Raw genomic sequence first — 15,917 nt, forward strand, 5'->3', positions numbered from 1 at the left:
AGATAGCCATGATCTGTTTGTTTTTATCTTCCTCTAATTCTTTACGTACATTATTTGTTTCCTCTATTATCCTTTATCCTCTTCATCAGCATAGATGTTAGGTCATCTTCTTGATTTTCTATTATACTGTGTTGTCCAGGGCTGTTCACCCCTGGATGGCTGGGTTCTGGAGATGCCATATTGCTCTGTCTTTTGTTGGTTGAGCTTTTATGCTGACCTCTACCCATTGGGCTGTTTTAGGTGTTGGCTGTTAGTTTCTGTGCTTTCTGGAGTCCTGAGGTAGGGAGAAACCCCTTGGCCGAAAGATGATTTCTCCTTAAGTAGTCCTCCTCTGCTTTTTGGTTATGGTCACTGTATGGCCAGTGTTTCTCAGGAATTGCCACTGCTCACCTCAGGTGTATAGCCCTGAGTAGTAGCTGTGGTCTTTGTTAGGCAGGTAGGGCTCTCCTCTTACCCATAGAAGTTCTCAAGACAGCTTCCCCACTGCTGAGTTTCTCGTTATAAATTTAGTGAGCTACTGCTGTTGTTACAGTTTTCCAGGTACAGTCCTCTTGAAGAACCTGCTGATTCCCTAGCTGTGGGGTTTTCTCCCAACAGGGAAACTCAGTCTGTTATCCTGGGGCACACAGTTCTGTCCGGGAAAGTGAGAGGAGCACCCAGCAAGTCTCTGGGCCGGAGGCTCAGTGCTCTGCTCTGGGCCTGGAGAATGTGCACCTAGGTTGAGTTGGCGCCTGGGGGCACTGCTCTGGTCTGGAGGCTGGGTGCCTCAGTCTGGACAGGAAGTTGTGTGTCCCTGTCTGGGATGTCGACTGCAGGCACTGCTCTGGTCCAGATGCTGTGGGTGCAGCCCTCTTGAAGGAACAGAAATTCCCACAGTTTTGTCAGTCTAGCTAGGGGTAACTGGTTGATCCTTGGCACAGTATCTGAGGGCTGCTGTAATGGCTCTCTGGCTTTTGTAGGTCTGAGGATGCAGCTGTGTGCCCCAGTGCCCTAGAGGTACTCAATAATGGTGGATGAGCACAGCGCTCATGCCTGCATTAGAAAGCTAGAGCCTAGAGTCTGCGTGAATCCAAAAAGTCTTTTGGTGCTGGATGTCCTGAGCGTTAGACCTGATGATCCCCCCCCGCTGGGGGTTTCTTCCTGCCAGGGACACCCAGTCTTTGCTTTGGGGACCTCTGTTCTGTCTGGGGTGGCGGCGAGTAGAACCCACAGGCACAGACACCCGCCTGTGGCTCAGCCTCTCTGGCCCTTGGGATCCTGGGCGTCTCCCTAAACTGGGTAATTTTTCCGAGACCTTTTCGGGGTGGTGGTATCAGCTGAGTGCTCTGAGATCAGACCAGCCGTTTCCCTCTCTGTGGGTTTGCACCCAACGGTGAAACTGAGTCTCTGGTGCCCTGTGGCCCACAGTTCTATCTGAGGTGGTGAATCAGGCCCGCAGGCAGGCCGGGCTCTGTGCAGGCCCCTGGGTCCCCAGCTCTGGCTCTGGACTGGCTCCTGGAGCGCCCGTGGAACCCAAGTCTTTTCCAGGGGATGTCTGGGTGACCTAAGGTTGGTCCCAATCATTTCCTGCTTTGTAGGGTTATGTCTCGACTGGAAAATCCAGTCTGTGATGTTGTGGGCCCACAGTTCAGTCTGGGACAGTGACCAGATCATGCTGTTGTGTAGCTCTGGGCTGTTGACCAAGAACCTGGCAGAACCAGGGTCTCTTCCATGGTTAGCCGGGTGAGTTAAAGCTGATTGAATCCCCCACCGTGGGGTATCCTCTTACCTGAGAAACACAATCACTTGTGTTTTATGGCTGTGAGTTCTGCTTGCTGGTCACTGTGCCTGTCCCACTCTGCTGCTGTTCAGAATGAGAGTCCTCCTGGCGCCAACATCTTGCCCCGCCCCTTATATTCACTTCTTAAAAAGAAAATGAACAGCTTTCCTCAGCTGCAGCTGAGATGCTCCATCTTTGAGAGAAAGTCAAGGCTACGTTGGGGTGAGGCCCTCACTTCATCTGGCAACTAGCACATGTCAATATTCCACAACATGGCATCCATCTCCAAGCTCACCTGCATCTACTCTGTCTACATCTTGAATGACAAAGAATTGATAGTCATGGAGGGTCAGATCAGTGCCCTCACTGAGGCAGGCGGTGTCAATGCTGAACCTCTCTGGCTTGGCTAGGCATGGCCAATGTCAACCCTGGAAGCCTCATCTGCAACCTGCAGACTAATGGGCCTGCTCCACCAGCTGGAGCTGCTCCAGCAGGTGTCCTGCCCCTCCACTGCTGCTGTCCCTGCTGAGGAAAAGAAAGTAGAAGCAAAGAAGGAAGAATCTGGAGAGTCTGATGATGACATGGGCTTTGGTCATTTTAAAAATTAATTAATTAATTTATTTATTACAATTTATTCACTTTGTGTATCCCACTGTAGCTCCCTCCCTCATCTTCTCCCAGTCCCACCCACCCTCTCTTCTCGCTCTATACCCTTTCCTTATTCCCCTAATCGGGGAGGACCTCCTCCCTTTCTCTCTGACACTAGCCTATTGGATTTCACAGCAAGGCTGGCTGCATCATCTTCCTCTGTGGCCTGGCAAGGCTGCACTGCCCAGGGGGAGGTAATCAAAGAGCTGGCCACTGAATTCATGTCAGAGAAAGCTCCTGTTCCCCTTACTAGGACACCCACTTGGAAAGCCTATGGGTTACCTCTGAGCAGGGGGTCTAGGTCCTCTCAATGCATGGTACTTGGTTAGAGTATCTGTCTCTGCAGGTCCCCTTGGACCCAGGTATTTTGGCTTTCCTGGTCTCCTTGTAAACTTCCTGTCCCCTCCATGTCTATCTCTTTCTTGTTTCATAAGTTTTCCTGCACTCTATCCAAAGTTTGGCTATGTGTGTCCATATCTCGTTTGATATCCTGATGAATTGAGTCTTTCAGAGGCCCCCTGTGGAAGGACCCTGTCCTGTTCCTTGTCTTCTTCTACTTCTGATGTCTATTCTGTTTGCCCTTCTGAGTGAGGTTTCAACCTCTTCCCTATGGTCCCGCTTATTGTTTAGCTTCTTTAGGACTGTAGATGTTCGTATGTTTATCCCTATTATTTGACTAATAACCACGTATAAGTGACTATATATCAGATATGTATTTCTGCTTCTGGGTTACCTCATTCAGGATGATCTTTTCTAGTTCCCACCATTTGCCTGCAAATTTTATGATTTCCTTATTTTTAACTGAGTAGTATTCCATTGTGTAAATGTACCACAATTTCTTATCCATTCTTCAGCTGAGGGACATCTAGGTTGTTTCCAGATTCTGGCTATTATGAATAAAGCTGCCTCGAACATGCTTGAGCAAATGTCGTTGTTGTGTGGTTTAGCATTTTTCAGATATATGCCCAGGAGTGGTATACCTGGATCTAGAGGTAGTACTATTCCTAATTTTTTGAGAAAGCGCCAGACTGATTTCAATTTGCTTGTACAAGGTTACATTCTTCACATCCTCTCCAGAATGTATTGTCACTTGAGTTTTTTATTAGCCATTCTGATTGGTCTGAATTGAAATCGCAGGGTTGTTTTGATTGGTATTTCACTGATGACTAAGTATGTTGAGCATTTCTTTAAATGTTTCTCTGCCATTTGATATTCCTCTGTTGAAAATTCTGTTTAGCTCTGTACCCATTTTTTAAATGGCTTACTTGATTTGTTGCTTTTTAACTTCTTGAATTCTTTTTATATTCTGGATATTAGACCTCTGTCAGACGTAGGGTTGGTGAAGATCTTTTCCCAGTCTGGAGGTTATCATTTTGTTTTGATGACAATGTCCTTTGCCTTATAGAAGCATTTAAGTTTCATGAGGTCCCATTTGTTGATTGCTGTTCTTAGAGCCTGTGCTGTTGGTATTTTGTTCAGGAAGTTGTCTCCTGTGCCAATGAGGTCAAGACACTTCCACACTTTTTCTTCTAACAGATTTAGTGCATCTGTTTTTATGTTACAGTCTTTGATCCACTTGGACTTTAGTTTTATTCAGGGTGATAAATATGGGTCTATTTGCATTTTTCTACATGTAGACCAGCACCATTTGTTGAAGATGCTGTCTTTTTTCCATTGTATGGTTTTGGTTTCTTTGTCAAAATTAAGTTTCTGTGGGTGTGTGGGTTTATTTCTGGGTCTGCAATTCTATTCCATTGATCCACTAGTCTGTTTCTATGCCAGTACCATACCATTTTAATTACTCTTGCTCTCTAGTACAGCTTGAGATCAAGGGTGGAGATAACCTCCAGAAGATCTTTTATTGTACAGGATTGTTTTAGCAATTCTGGGGATTTTGTTTTTCCATATGAAATTGAGAATTGTTCTTTCAAGGTCTGTAAAATATGTTTGCCCTCCCCCAAGCACTGAAACTCTTCTGAGGCAAGCCAGAGAGCCAGCTTCCCCCTTTGCTGCCCAGAGTTCATCTTCCATTCCACCTATGTTCTCCTGTTCCAACTTTGCATCTCCTCTTGTGTTTGAGCCTCAGCCTGATCTTATTAACAACAGAAGAGTCCTTTCTTTATGCCCTGAAAGTCCCTTTCTTCTGTGTGCTTGTGTACTGGCCTAGCTCTGTCCTCTTTTCTTCTTTCCTTTCCTTCTCAATAGGAATCCCAAGACTGAGGACATTGGGTTCTCCTGTCACTTCTCCCTCCATAGTTTCAGAAGACATTATGTAGAAGCCTCTTTTCCTGGCACAAATAAAATACAGATAGTTCTACCAGAGAGCTGTGAAAGAACATGTGGACAGGCTTCCTTACTCACACAGCTTTGCTGTGAGGCTCCTTCTGCTCTGCATGAGGCACACGCTCTTGCATCAGATTTTGGGTTAGTCCCATTCTAGTCTTGAGTATGGAAGAGCCTACTTCTTGCTCTTCTGCTATGGCTATTCATATGATGTTTGTGCCACTCAGAGAAACATAGAGGCACACAGCACAGTGAGGAACCAAAGCAATTGGAGAGGCAGGAACTCAGCATTCAGCTGCTGAGTTTGTGCTCAGGTCCTGCTGCAGTGTCTGCCACTGTGTCACCCAGAGCACAGTAGTACACAGCCGAGTCTGACTCCTGCACCGAGGCTTTCTGCAAGTGGAAGGAGGTGGTTCCTCTATCATATGTGGCTTCAAACCCTCTGCTGCTTCCCTTGTCGTTGGCCTTTGAGACTCTAAAGAGGAGCTGTGGACCTTCTCCAGGATACTGCACATACCAGAACAGGGCTAGGTAACCTGAGGCTGAATAGTTGCAGTGTATAGTAAGAAATTCGTCTTCTGAGAGGACCACTTGACCTTCTGTCTGAGTCACTGAGTCTCCGTGGGTCCTTGCTTGGAAAAAAAGGAAAAAGAAAAACAAAAAGAAAAACAAAAACAAAACAGATATATGGATATATTCAGGGCTCCAGATATTTTTTTCTGACATAAAAAAGGAAAAGGTTTAAGGTCACTTTACTTACTGAGCATGAGAAGTACCACAGTCACGAAGCCCGGAGAAGAATTCAACTTTAGTGCCATCTCGTCAATGTTCTCAATTTTTGAAAACATTGAGAAACAGTCTAAACTTAAGTTCACACAGGAAATGCTATAGCGTTAGGATGCTGCGCCCTCTGGTGGCCAGAGAGTAACCTAAGTTAAATGTAGCAAACTTTGCTTGAAGACACTGGAAACAATGAACAATTAGTTTGGGTTGAGGGATCTCTGGTACTTCAAAGGTCCTATTTTCTCTGTTCTAAGAGAACGACAAGTTAAAGATAATTTTTATTAATTTTTTTTCAGAAAATAAATCACACTCCATAAAAAATAGTCAATATTTCTAAATTTCATGAAAAGTGAAGAAGCACATAAGTCATTGAACTCTATGGAGTGACATGAATTTTTGAAAATCGTTCCGCTTCATGATTTCCTTGTTTTTAATATCCGAGTAGTATTCCACTGTGTAAATATGCCACAATTTCCGTATCCATTCATCCGTTGTGGGACATCTGGTTGCTTCCAGATTCTGTGCATTACAAATACAGCTGCTACGAACATTGTTGAGCAAAGGTCCTTGTTGAATGGTGGGGCATCTTTTGGGCATATGCCCAGGAGTGACATAGCTAGATCTTGAAATACTTTGAGCAGAGCATGGGGGGGATGGATAGAAACACATGGAGAGGGCAGGAGCCCCACAAGGAAACCAAAACGGATAAAAAAAACTGAGCCCAGGGGAGACCTGCAGAGACTGATACAGCAAGAACCATGCATGGCGAGGATCTTGACCCCCTGTTCAGATTGGCAGGTCAGCCTGCATGTGGGTTCCAGAGTAAGGAGAGCAGGGGTTGCCTCTGCCATGAACTCAGTTGCCTGCTCTTTGATCACTTGGCCGTGGTGATGCGGCCTTGCGAGGCAACAGAGGAAGAGGATCTAGGCACTCCTGATGAGACTTGATAAGCTATGGGCAGAAGGCAGAGGAAGAGAATGCTCCCTTTCAGTGGACTAGGGGAAGGGAATAGGAGGTAAGAGGAAGAGAGGGTAGGGCCGAGGAGTTAAGGGATGGGGCTTCAATCGGGATATATAATGAGTAAACTGTAAAAGTAAAAGTAAAAAAAAATTAAATAGTTCTGCTTCTCCTTTAGAACATTTCCTGCTAGCATAAACTGACTCACTCTTTGAGCTAAGTGTACATAACAGACTTCACTTTTTGTCTTCACCCACACTAAGCTTCTCCCAGTGTTCAAGTTAAGCTCCATGTATTAAAATATAAATCTCTTTCCTTGCTACTACTAAGAACATTTTGGGATTCAATGCAATAACGATACACATTCTTCCAGTTTCTCATTACCATTTTTTATAATTGTTTGCATATGATTGTTTAAACATCATTTGTGGCCATTGTTTTAATTGTTCATATGGGTCATTTTATATCCTAAAACAGAACTAAATAACAAAATCTTTGTTACACATCACTTACATTTTCAACTTCTTCCTACATCACAGTGAGGTACACCAGGTAATGCCCATGCTCATTACAACCTCTCTGTTTTAATAGAGAAATGGATTTAAGAAGTAAGCCATGTTTCTCTCTCATGGCATTATCAGTTGTGTGTGTGGGGGGAATGGACCATTCATAATAGACTTGCTTTTCTAGGGCAGGAGTACACAGAACCCCAGGGGAATAGGAAAAATAATGCAGCTTGAGCTACCATCCAAGTCTTTCTAGTTCCGAATTTAGTTTGTTTGCTTATTGGTGTTTTGAGATTATTATGTAATCGCAATAGTTCTCCCTTTCCATTCTTCCCTCCAAACTCTCCCATGTGCCTACTCTTTCCACTCTCCTTCAAATGTATAGCCTCTTTTTTCATTTTTTTTAAACTAATTACTGTTTCATGCATATAAGGAACTATTCCTAAATACAATATATGTTTAGTCCATCTAATGTTACACGTATGTATGTTTTCAGAGGTGACCATTTGGCACTGGACAACCAATCAGTGTGGTCTTCCTTGGGTAAGACCATTTCTCTTGTTCTCAGCTTTCCTCAGTTACCTCTGCTTCTTTGTTTAGGGTTCAGTCCTCATGTGCTATTCTGTGTTGACTTTGGCATGTTCGTTAGTGTCACTCTTTTTCAGCTTGCATTTCAATGGCCATATTGATGAGATGTTGCATGTTTAACTTCTGATGTTAGTAGGGGACACAATTTTCAGCAAACTCCTGATTGTCATTTTTACAGTCATTTTATTTCCTTCTCTGCAACATTCTCTGAGGCTCAGGTGCAGAGGTGTTTTTAGATATATCCATTGGGACTGGGCTCCTCAACTCTTCATTTTCATTGGTGGTGGTATTCTTTAGCAGTTTCTATCTATGGCAAAGAGACACTTCCTTGATGAGGGGTGATGGCTACAGCTATTGGTGGGTATAGGATAATTCTTTATAGATTACTGTTAGTAATTATGCTGGTTTCATAAAACTGGTTGTAGATTCTCCACTACTAACCACGTCTTCACTCGCACTGAATAAGTTTCCAGTGCCAGATACGGCTTCCTTATGGTGGAGTGGGTCTGCAGTCCAATTAGAGAGCTGTTGGATCCTGCTAATGTGTGTGCCATTACAGCAGCTGTAAGATCATTGTGCCATGTAATTGCTGATGTGGCTCATAGGCATCATAGCTGAGTAGGACTCTTGGTTGCCTTTCTCCTCTGGAATCTTAAATGGAACTTTCTTGTACCAAGAAAAATAGTCCTCTGGAGAGGGCATTCAGGTCAGTTTTAACTTAGTTGTTTCTGGGGCCTGTGTCTGATGTGACTGGTCTCTTCAGCAATAGGCACTCACCACCTTTGGGGGTAACCAAGGTCAACAGCAATGGGCTGTGTGTTTTGGGAGTCCCTTTCAAAACCCTGGGCATCAACTTAAAACAGGGTTCTTATGTATGGTATTGGAGTTTTTGTTAGGTGGTGTTTGGCTCTTGAAGGAGGCACCATCAAACTATGTGGAAACAATTATTAAAACCATGTATATGCATGTTTATGTATATATTTATATATAATTCATTTTATATATTTATAATATATAATTATACAATATATGGACATCATAATTATATATTAAGTATATAAACATGTATGTATGTATATATATAAATATATCATAAATAAATAAATAAATATATATATATATATATATATATATATATATATATATATATAACAGGGGTTATCTTTTAGGCAAGTAGTTAATAACATCATTCCTTCTAGCATTTTCAGACAGTTTGTCTTTCTGGGTCTGAATTTCCTTAGTCAATATAATCTTTTTTTCTATTTACCTGCAAAGTTCCTGATTTCATTTTTTCTTTACAGGTGAAGAGTGTCCCATAGAACTTCCATATCACATGATCATTAACCATTCCTGTGTTGTACATTTAGATTGTTTTCATTTCCTACCTATTGTGAATAAAGCAACATTGAACATGACAGAATAAGTGTATATGGAGTAGTACATGAAGTCCTTTGGGCACATGCTGAAGCCTAGCGTGGTCGGGTCATATGAGATATTAATTTTCAGCCTTTTGATAATCATATACACTGATTTTAATGGTGGATGCACCAATTTGCAATCCCATTCAGTGAACATGATTGCCTTTTTCCAGTATCCACTCCAGCACTTGTTTTCAGTGTTTCCATGGATATTTGTTGAAATCTCAAAATTGTTTGATTTGCCTTGCTGTAATTTCTAGGGACGATTAACATTTTTTCTGGATATTTTTATTAATTTTTTGTTGTTTCTTTTTAGAAGTCCCTATTCAGGTTCCAGGTCCATTTTTCAAATGTGTCTTTTGGGGAGGTTCCTTTGTATATTCTGGATATACAGCCTGTCAAATGTATATCTGGCAAAGATTCATTCCCATTTTATGTGTTGCCTCTTGACCGTGTTGGTTGTTTCTTAACTGTGCAGAAGCTTCTTAGTTTCACAGATTCCCACTTTTCAATCACATGCTTTAATTCTTGGACAGCTGGCATCTTATCAGAAAGTCCTTTGCCCTACATCATATAGGTACTGGCTATGTTTTCTTGTAGTAGTTTCAATATTTTAGTTTTACCATTTATGTTTTTGATACATTTGTGTGTGTGTGTGTGTGTGTGTGTGTGTGTGTGTGTGTGTGTGTGTTAGGTGGTTTCATCAGGTCTACTTTAGTTCTTCTGCATGTAGACATCCAATTTTACCAGCACCATTTGTTGAGGATGTCTCCCCCCCCATCAAGTGTGTTTGGTATCTTTATCAAGTATCAAGTGGGTGAAGTTACATATTCTCATGAAGGCCTTCAATTTTGTTCCATTGTTCTACATATCTGTTTTTATGATACTACCAAACTGTTTTTATTACTATCATTCTGAAATATATCTTAAGATCTGAAATTGTGTTATTCACCAGCATTTTTCTTTTTGCTCATGCTTGTTTTTTAATCAATTCTTTTATGATTCTATATGAATTTGAAGGTAATTTTTTTTTTTTTACTTTTCTGTGCAGAGTGAGATGAGGATACTGATTGGGATTACCTTGAATGTCTAAATAGCTTTTGGTATAATAGTCACTATAACAATGTTAGTTTTACCAATCTAGAAGCATGGGTGTCTTTCCACTTTCTAATGATTTTTTTTCTTATCTTCTTTTCAGAGCTTTAAAATTTCCTTTGTAGAGTTCATTCACTTTCTTGGTGAGGTTTATTCATAGACACTTTATTTCTTTAAAGTTATTGTGAATGGGAGTATGTCCATGACCTTCTTTGTAGGTTTGTGGGTGGGGTATAAAAATCTATTGATTTATGCAAATTGATGTTGGATTTCTTATAATTTCTAAAAGTTTTCTGGTAGAATTTTGTGATATCTAATATATAGTATCCTATCATTTGCAAATATACTTTGACTTCTTTCCATATTTGTATCTCTTTAATTTCCTTCTCTTGGCTTATTGCTTCAGCTAGTACTTTAAGCACAATGTTGAAGAAGAATAGGGCTAGTAGACATCCTTGACATTTCTGACATCAGTGGGATTAGTTCAAGGTTTTTTTCATTTAGGATAGTGGTTCTCAACTTTTCTAATACAGTGACCCTTTAACACAGATCCTCACATTGTGGTGAGCCATCCCCATCATAAAAATCAAAATTATAACTTCATAAATTGTAATTTTGCTACTGTTATGCAAATATAATGCAAATATCTGTGTTTTATTGGTCTTAGGCAAGACCAAGAGGTTAAGAGCCCATAGTTCAAGAGCTGCTAATTTAAGATGATGTTGGCTCTGGGTTTCTCCACAAGGAGAGCAACAGAACCAGAAAATTGCAACACAGGAGTCTTTCCAGAGACTCATACTCCAACCAAGTACGATGCATGGAGACAACCTAGAACCCCTGCACAGATGTAGCCCATGGTAGTTCAGTATCCAAGTGGGTTCCATAATAATGGGAATGCCTCTGATACAAACTGATCGGCCTGCTCTTTGATCACCTCCCTCTGATGAGGAGCAGCCTTACCAGACCACAGAAGTGATAATGCAGCCACTTCCTATGAGATATGATAGACTAAGATCAGAAGGAAGGAAAGAGGGACCTCCCCAATCAGTGGACTTGGGGATGGGTATGGGTGAAGAAGGGGAAGGGAAGGTGGGATTAGGAGGGGAGGAGAGAGGGGATTATGGGGGGATTCAAAGTGAATAAAGTATAATTAATAAAAGTTAAAAAAAAACATGATGTTGGCTGTGGGTTTCTCCTATAAAGCTTTCATTATGTTGAAGTATGTTCCTTCTAGCCCTACCTTCTCTACGACTTTCATCATGAAGTCATGTTGGATTTGGTCAAAGGCATTTTTCTGCATCTCTTGAGACGATCATGCAATTTTTGTTTTTTAGTCTATTTGTGTGTTGAATTAATTAACTTGTGTATTTTGAACCTTCCCTGCATTTCAAAGATAAAGGCAATGTGTTTGTGGTATATAATCTTTTTTATATGCATCTGTATTTTGTTTAAAATTTTTTAATTGAGTTTTTGAGTCTGTGTTCACCAGGGATATTGTCTTATAGTTTTATTTTTTGTTGTTGTGTCCTTCCCTGGTTTGGACATTAGAATGATAGTGGCATCAGAAAAGTTTGGGAGTGCACCTTCCCTTTCTTTCTTTCATTATTTAAGAAAAACTAGCTTTAGATCTTTATATGTCTAATGAAATTCTGCTATCAGTACATCTGGTCTTGGACTTGTTTCTAGTCTTGAAGGCTTTTCATTACTATTTCAAATTCTTCATTCCTCTTTGGGTTTGTTTGGATTTTGTTTCTTCTTTTTTAATTTTGATGGTTTGGATGAATCTAGAAATTCATGCATTTCTTTTATGTTTTCCAGCTTAACAGAGTAAACATTTAAAAAATATTTCCTTAAACTACTGAAAATTTCTTTGGTGCCTGTTGTAGTGTTTTCCTGTTCACTTCTGATCTTGATAATTTAGGTTATCTCTTTATTTCCTTTGCTAATTCGGCCAAAAATCTCAGAGAACCATCTTTTAGATTCATTGATTTTTTAAAAAAATATTGTTTGCTTTGTTTCTATTTCAGTGATTTCTGGTCCTTTTTTGCTATTTCTTGCCTTCAATTGTTTTTAGATTTTGCTTGTGCTTACCATCTTTTTGAGTTCTATCAGTAAGCCATTTACTTGTGCTTAAAATTTTTTTATGTAGGTAAGTAGGACTATTAATTTACCTCATAGGACTGCTTTCAATGTGTCTCAAAAGGCTTTGTTGTACTGTGTTTTCATTTTAATTTAGTTCAAGAAATTCTTTTGTTTCTTGATTCTCCCTGATCTCTTCATCATTTAGCGATGAACTATTAATCTCCACAAGTTTGTGTATTAGTAGAGGCGTGTGTGTGTGTGTGTGTGTGTGTGTGTGCATGTGTCAGATTTTAGGAGAGAAATGGCAGCTTACTTCCTTGTCCCATTTGACCAGAATAATTTTGTCCATTTACTCTACAGTAGCATCTAACTTTAAAAGATATTTCTTGTTGACAGAACACAGATGGATTTTTGTCTCTTGATGCATTCAGTTACATTGTGTATTTTGAGTGAATAACTGGGCCCAGTTATATAATAATGAACTTGAGAGATAAAACACCAACAAACAAAATAGCCCAATTAAAAATGGGGCATGGAACTAAACAGAGAGTTATCAACAAAGGAATCTCGAGTGGCCAAGAAGTCCTTTAAGAAATGCTCAAATACCTTAGTCATGAGGTAAATGTGAACCAGGACGACTCTGACATTCCATCTCACACCAGTCAGAATGGCTGAGAACAAGATCTCGGGCAAAAGCACATGTTGATGAGTGAAGTAAAGGAAACACTGTTCAATTACTGGTGGGAGTGTAAACTTGTACAGCCATTTTGGAAATCAATCTGTTTTTTTTTTTCTCAGAAAATTGAGTATATTTTAATTTTTAAAAGAAATTTAGGGGGGAAAAAGACAGAGAAAACTGTCCTAAATTGTCTGTGGGAGTTGAAACTAACTTTCTTATTTTGTGTTTTTAATGTCTACATTATACTTGTCACTTGCAAACTAGCAACTGGCAAATGCTGCCCTGGAAGGCCTTTGACACAGGATGTGGACAGGGCCCCATGGTTTGAGGACAGGCTGCAGGTGCCCGTGGAGCAGTGTGTACTCGTGGCACAGAAGTACATGGCTGAGTCTCCAGGCTGAGTGTCTGTGATGTGCAGGGAGAAGTGCTTGGCTTTCTTATCCAGTAAAACTGTAAGTCTTTGGTTCTGCTTTCTGTCCACATTTCCACGAATGTCAATGATGAACTGAGGACCCTTCTCAGGTTCTTGCTTATACCAAGGGAAGTAGTTGGAGAAGCTGTCTGTGTAAGTGCAGTTGATGACAGCGCTGGCTCCCTCCTGGACTCTCAGGATGGAAGGGTGCTGCTCCACCTGCTCTCCTTGGCTCATCCCTGTGCAGAAAGATGGAGAGAAAGGAGAAAGGTTGTCAGGTCATCACTTTCCAGGATTCTCTTTTTCTACAGTAACTAGAGAAAACTTGAATAAAACATAGATTCCCCTAGATGTCTCAGAAATGCCCACTGGTTATTCTGAGGCCCTAAAATATTAACTCACCATCCTTCTGCAGCCACAGCAACATGAATAAAGTAGGAACACATGTCTTCATTGTTCTTATCAATGAAATTGAAATCCAGTGTCAACCGTGTTGGCTGGAAGGTCAGCTACAGCTGCCAGGGTGTTGTTCTTTCTCAGTAACAATTCTAGCTCTGGAGTCTTCCTCTCACCAGTGAGAAAAAAAGAAAAAAGCTGTTCTTTTCCCTTAAGCCTACAGAGCCACATACAAAGAAGTAAATTCTCTGCATCCTTCCCAGCATCTGAGATCTACTGCCACCTTGTGGTTGTATCTCTAACCAGTAAGGACTCTGGTTAAGTGTTTTCTGACCCTATGAAGGATTCAGACACAGTGAACAGCATTATGCCATATCAAGTGGGCTCTAGTACTGAGAGATCAAGAATGTCATTTGTACTCACTGGTTAAGCTGTTTCTTTTCTTTAAAGGTAGTGTAGGATATGTATAATGCTTCATACATAAATGTATATGCATTATATATATGATGTGTTCCTACTGTATGACAGAGAGGGGGGGGAGAGAGAGAGAGAGACATTTATTATGTCTAGAGCTGTATTTACTAAGCCCCTGTCATATTGTAGAATGCATGGATCATTTGTCAAGCATTCAGCCTTTTTTTTTCAATGCAGTTTATTCAGGAACCTTGAACAATCATCTGACCCTGGGGAAAGCCAGCCCACAGCTTAAATAACCTCTGGGTAGCCAACCCAGGCATGCCACGTGTGCAATGCACATAGGTCCACATACATGGAAGCAAGCCAGATCCTCAGCCTTAGCCAACTGTGGAATTGTTCGTGACAGAGAGCACTCACCATCGGGAAGGTGGAAGGCTGAAACCAGCTCCAGATTTAAGGCATAGCATTCCGCAGCTCTCTACAGTTCCCCCTTTTTGTTTTAGACACATCAGGCAAGAGTAGAGGTCTGATCTCTGATATTAGAAATAAATTGGGACTTTGTACTGATGTTCATTTAGGTGTCATCCACCCAAAGAGCATCAGACCTGTCCGATACCTTTTTCTCAGAGGCGGGACCTGGGGCATCAACCTGCATGCAATCAGACATGCTCTTCTCTGGGTCGCAAGCTGCTGACCCTGAGTGCAGTGCTTAGCCTCGCATCCTGAGCATATCGTTTTAGCTTTTTATGGTATCCAACCATGCTTGGGGAGAATGTCCTGCTTCAATGGCTGTAAAGGCCTGAATGATCATGGCTACATCACACTGTTGTGAGACTCTAATCTTGCATATATACCACAGGCAAACCAAGGAGACCAACACCAGAAGGCCTGCTAACGCTCCCATGCCCGCCCATTCCTTCAGATGATTCATGAATGAAAGCCTCTGCCCTTCAGACTATCAAAGCAGATGCTGAGCCGGATGGGCAACTGTTGGGCAGGTGAACAGAATTTTAGGTAAGAACTGGGAAATAGTAAGAGCTGGAAAGGACAGGGTCTCCACAAGGAGAGCAACAGAACCAGAAAATTTGAACACAGGGAACTTCCAAGAGACTCATACTCCAACCAAGGACTATTCATGGAGATAACCCAGAACCCCTGCACAGATGTAGCCCAGGACAGTTCAGAGTCCAATTGGGTTACATAGTAATGGGAAGAGGGACTGCCTCTGACATAATCTGATTGGCCTGCTCTTTTATCACCTCCCTTTGGAGGGGAGCAGCCTTACCAGGCCATAGTAGAGGACAATACAGCCACTTTTGATGTGAACTGACAGACTAAGATCAGAAAGGAGAGGAGAACCTCCCCTATTAGTGGACTTGGGGAGTGGCATGCAAGCAGAGGGAGGAGGGAGGGTGGGGTTGGGAGGGGAGGAGGGAGGGGCTTATGGGGGGATGCAGAATGAATAAAGTGTAATTGATGAAAAATTTAAAAAAAAAAGGGAAAAATAATTTAAGAACCTTAAATGACTTTCAAAATTGGAGGAAAACATGGAGTTAGTCAATTGGCATGCAGCACGTCTCGCCCCTGGGGGCAATGGTCTCCTGAACCTACTCAGACCTTGGACACCACCACTGCTAGTTCTAGAACTGACGCAGGATGTTCCAACGAGGGGTTAAGGCTTCTCATAATATTTACTATAAGCCTACACCTGTTTGTCTATATCCCCCATTTTTATTCATTATTAGCCAGATAGAGCCAAGTAATTGTGGTAATGTTACTTGCTTTTTTGCCCAATGCTGGAATGCTAGTAAATTTAGGTATGCCCTGGTTACTCGCATGCCTCACTGGGTGCCTGTGCCCATTGATGCCCCTCACGCTATGACTCTCTTCAGAC

The 15,917-nt window shown here is 41.5% G+C and overlaps 1 pseudogene and 2 gene segments (V, D, J or C); 1 reads left to right on the forward strand and 2 right to left on the reverse strand.

The window, feature by feature from the left end:
• Positions 1–2,031: 2,031 nt before the first annotated feature.
• Positions 2,032–2,367, forward strand: LOC132656359 (large ribosomal subunit protein P1-like; annotated as a pseudogene).
• A 2,614-nt stretch (positions 2,368–4,981) lies between these two features.
• Positions 4,982–5,508, reverse strand: LOC132656360 (T cell receptor alpha variable 9-2-like). The segment is given in 2 exon segments: positions 4,982–5,322; positions 5,451–5,508. Coding segments are annotated over 2 exon segments (399 nt in total).
• A 7,525-nt stretch (positions 5,509–13,033) lies between these two features.
• Positions 13,034–13,664, reverse strand: LOC132656361 (T cell receptor alpha variable 13-1-like). The segment is given in 2 exon segments: positions 13,034–13,449; positions 13,613–13,664. Coding segments are annotated over 2 exon segments (468 nt in total).
• Positions 13,665–15,917: the final 2,253 nt, after the last annotated feature.

Source organism: Meriones unguiculatus, chromosome 9 (genome assembly GCF_030254825.1).
Source record: "Meriones unguiculatus strain TT.TT164.6M chromosome 9, Bangor_MerUng_6.1, whole genome shotgun sequence".
NCBI lineage: Eukaryota > Metazoa > Chordata > Mammalia > Rodentia > Muridae > Meriones > Meriones unguiculatus.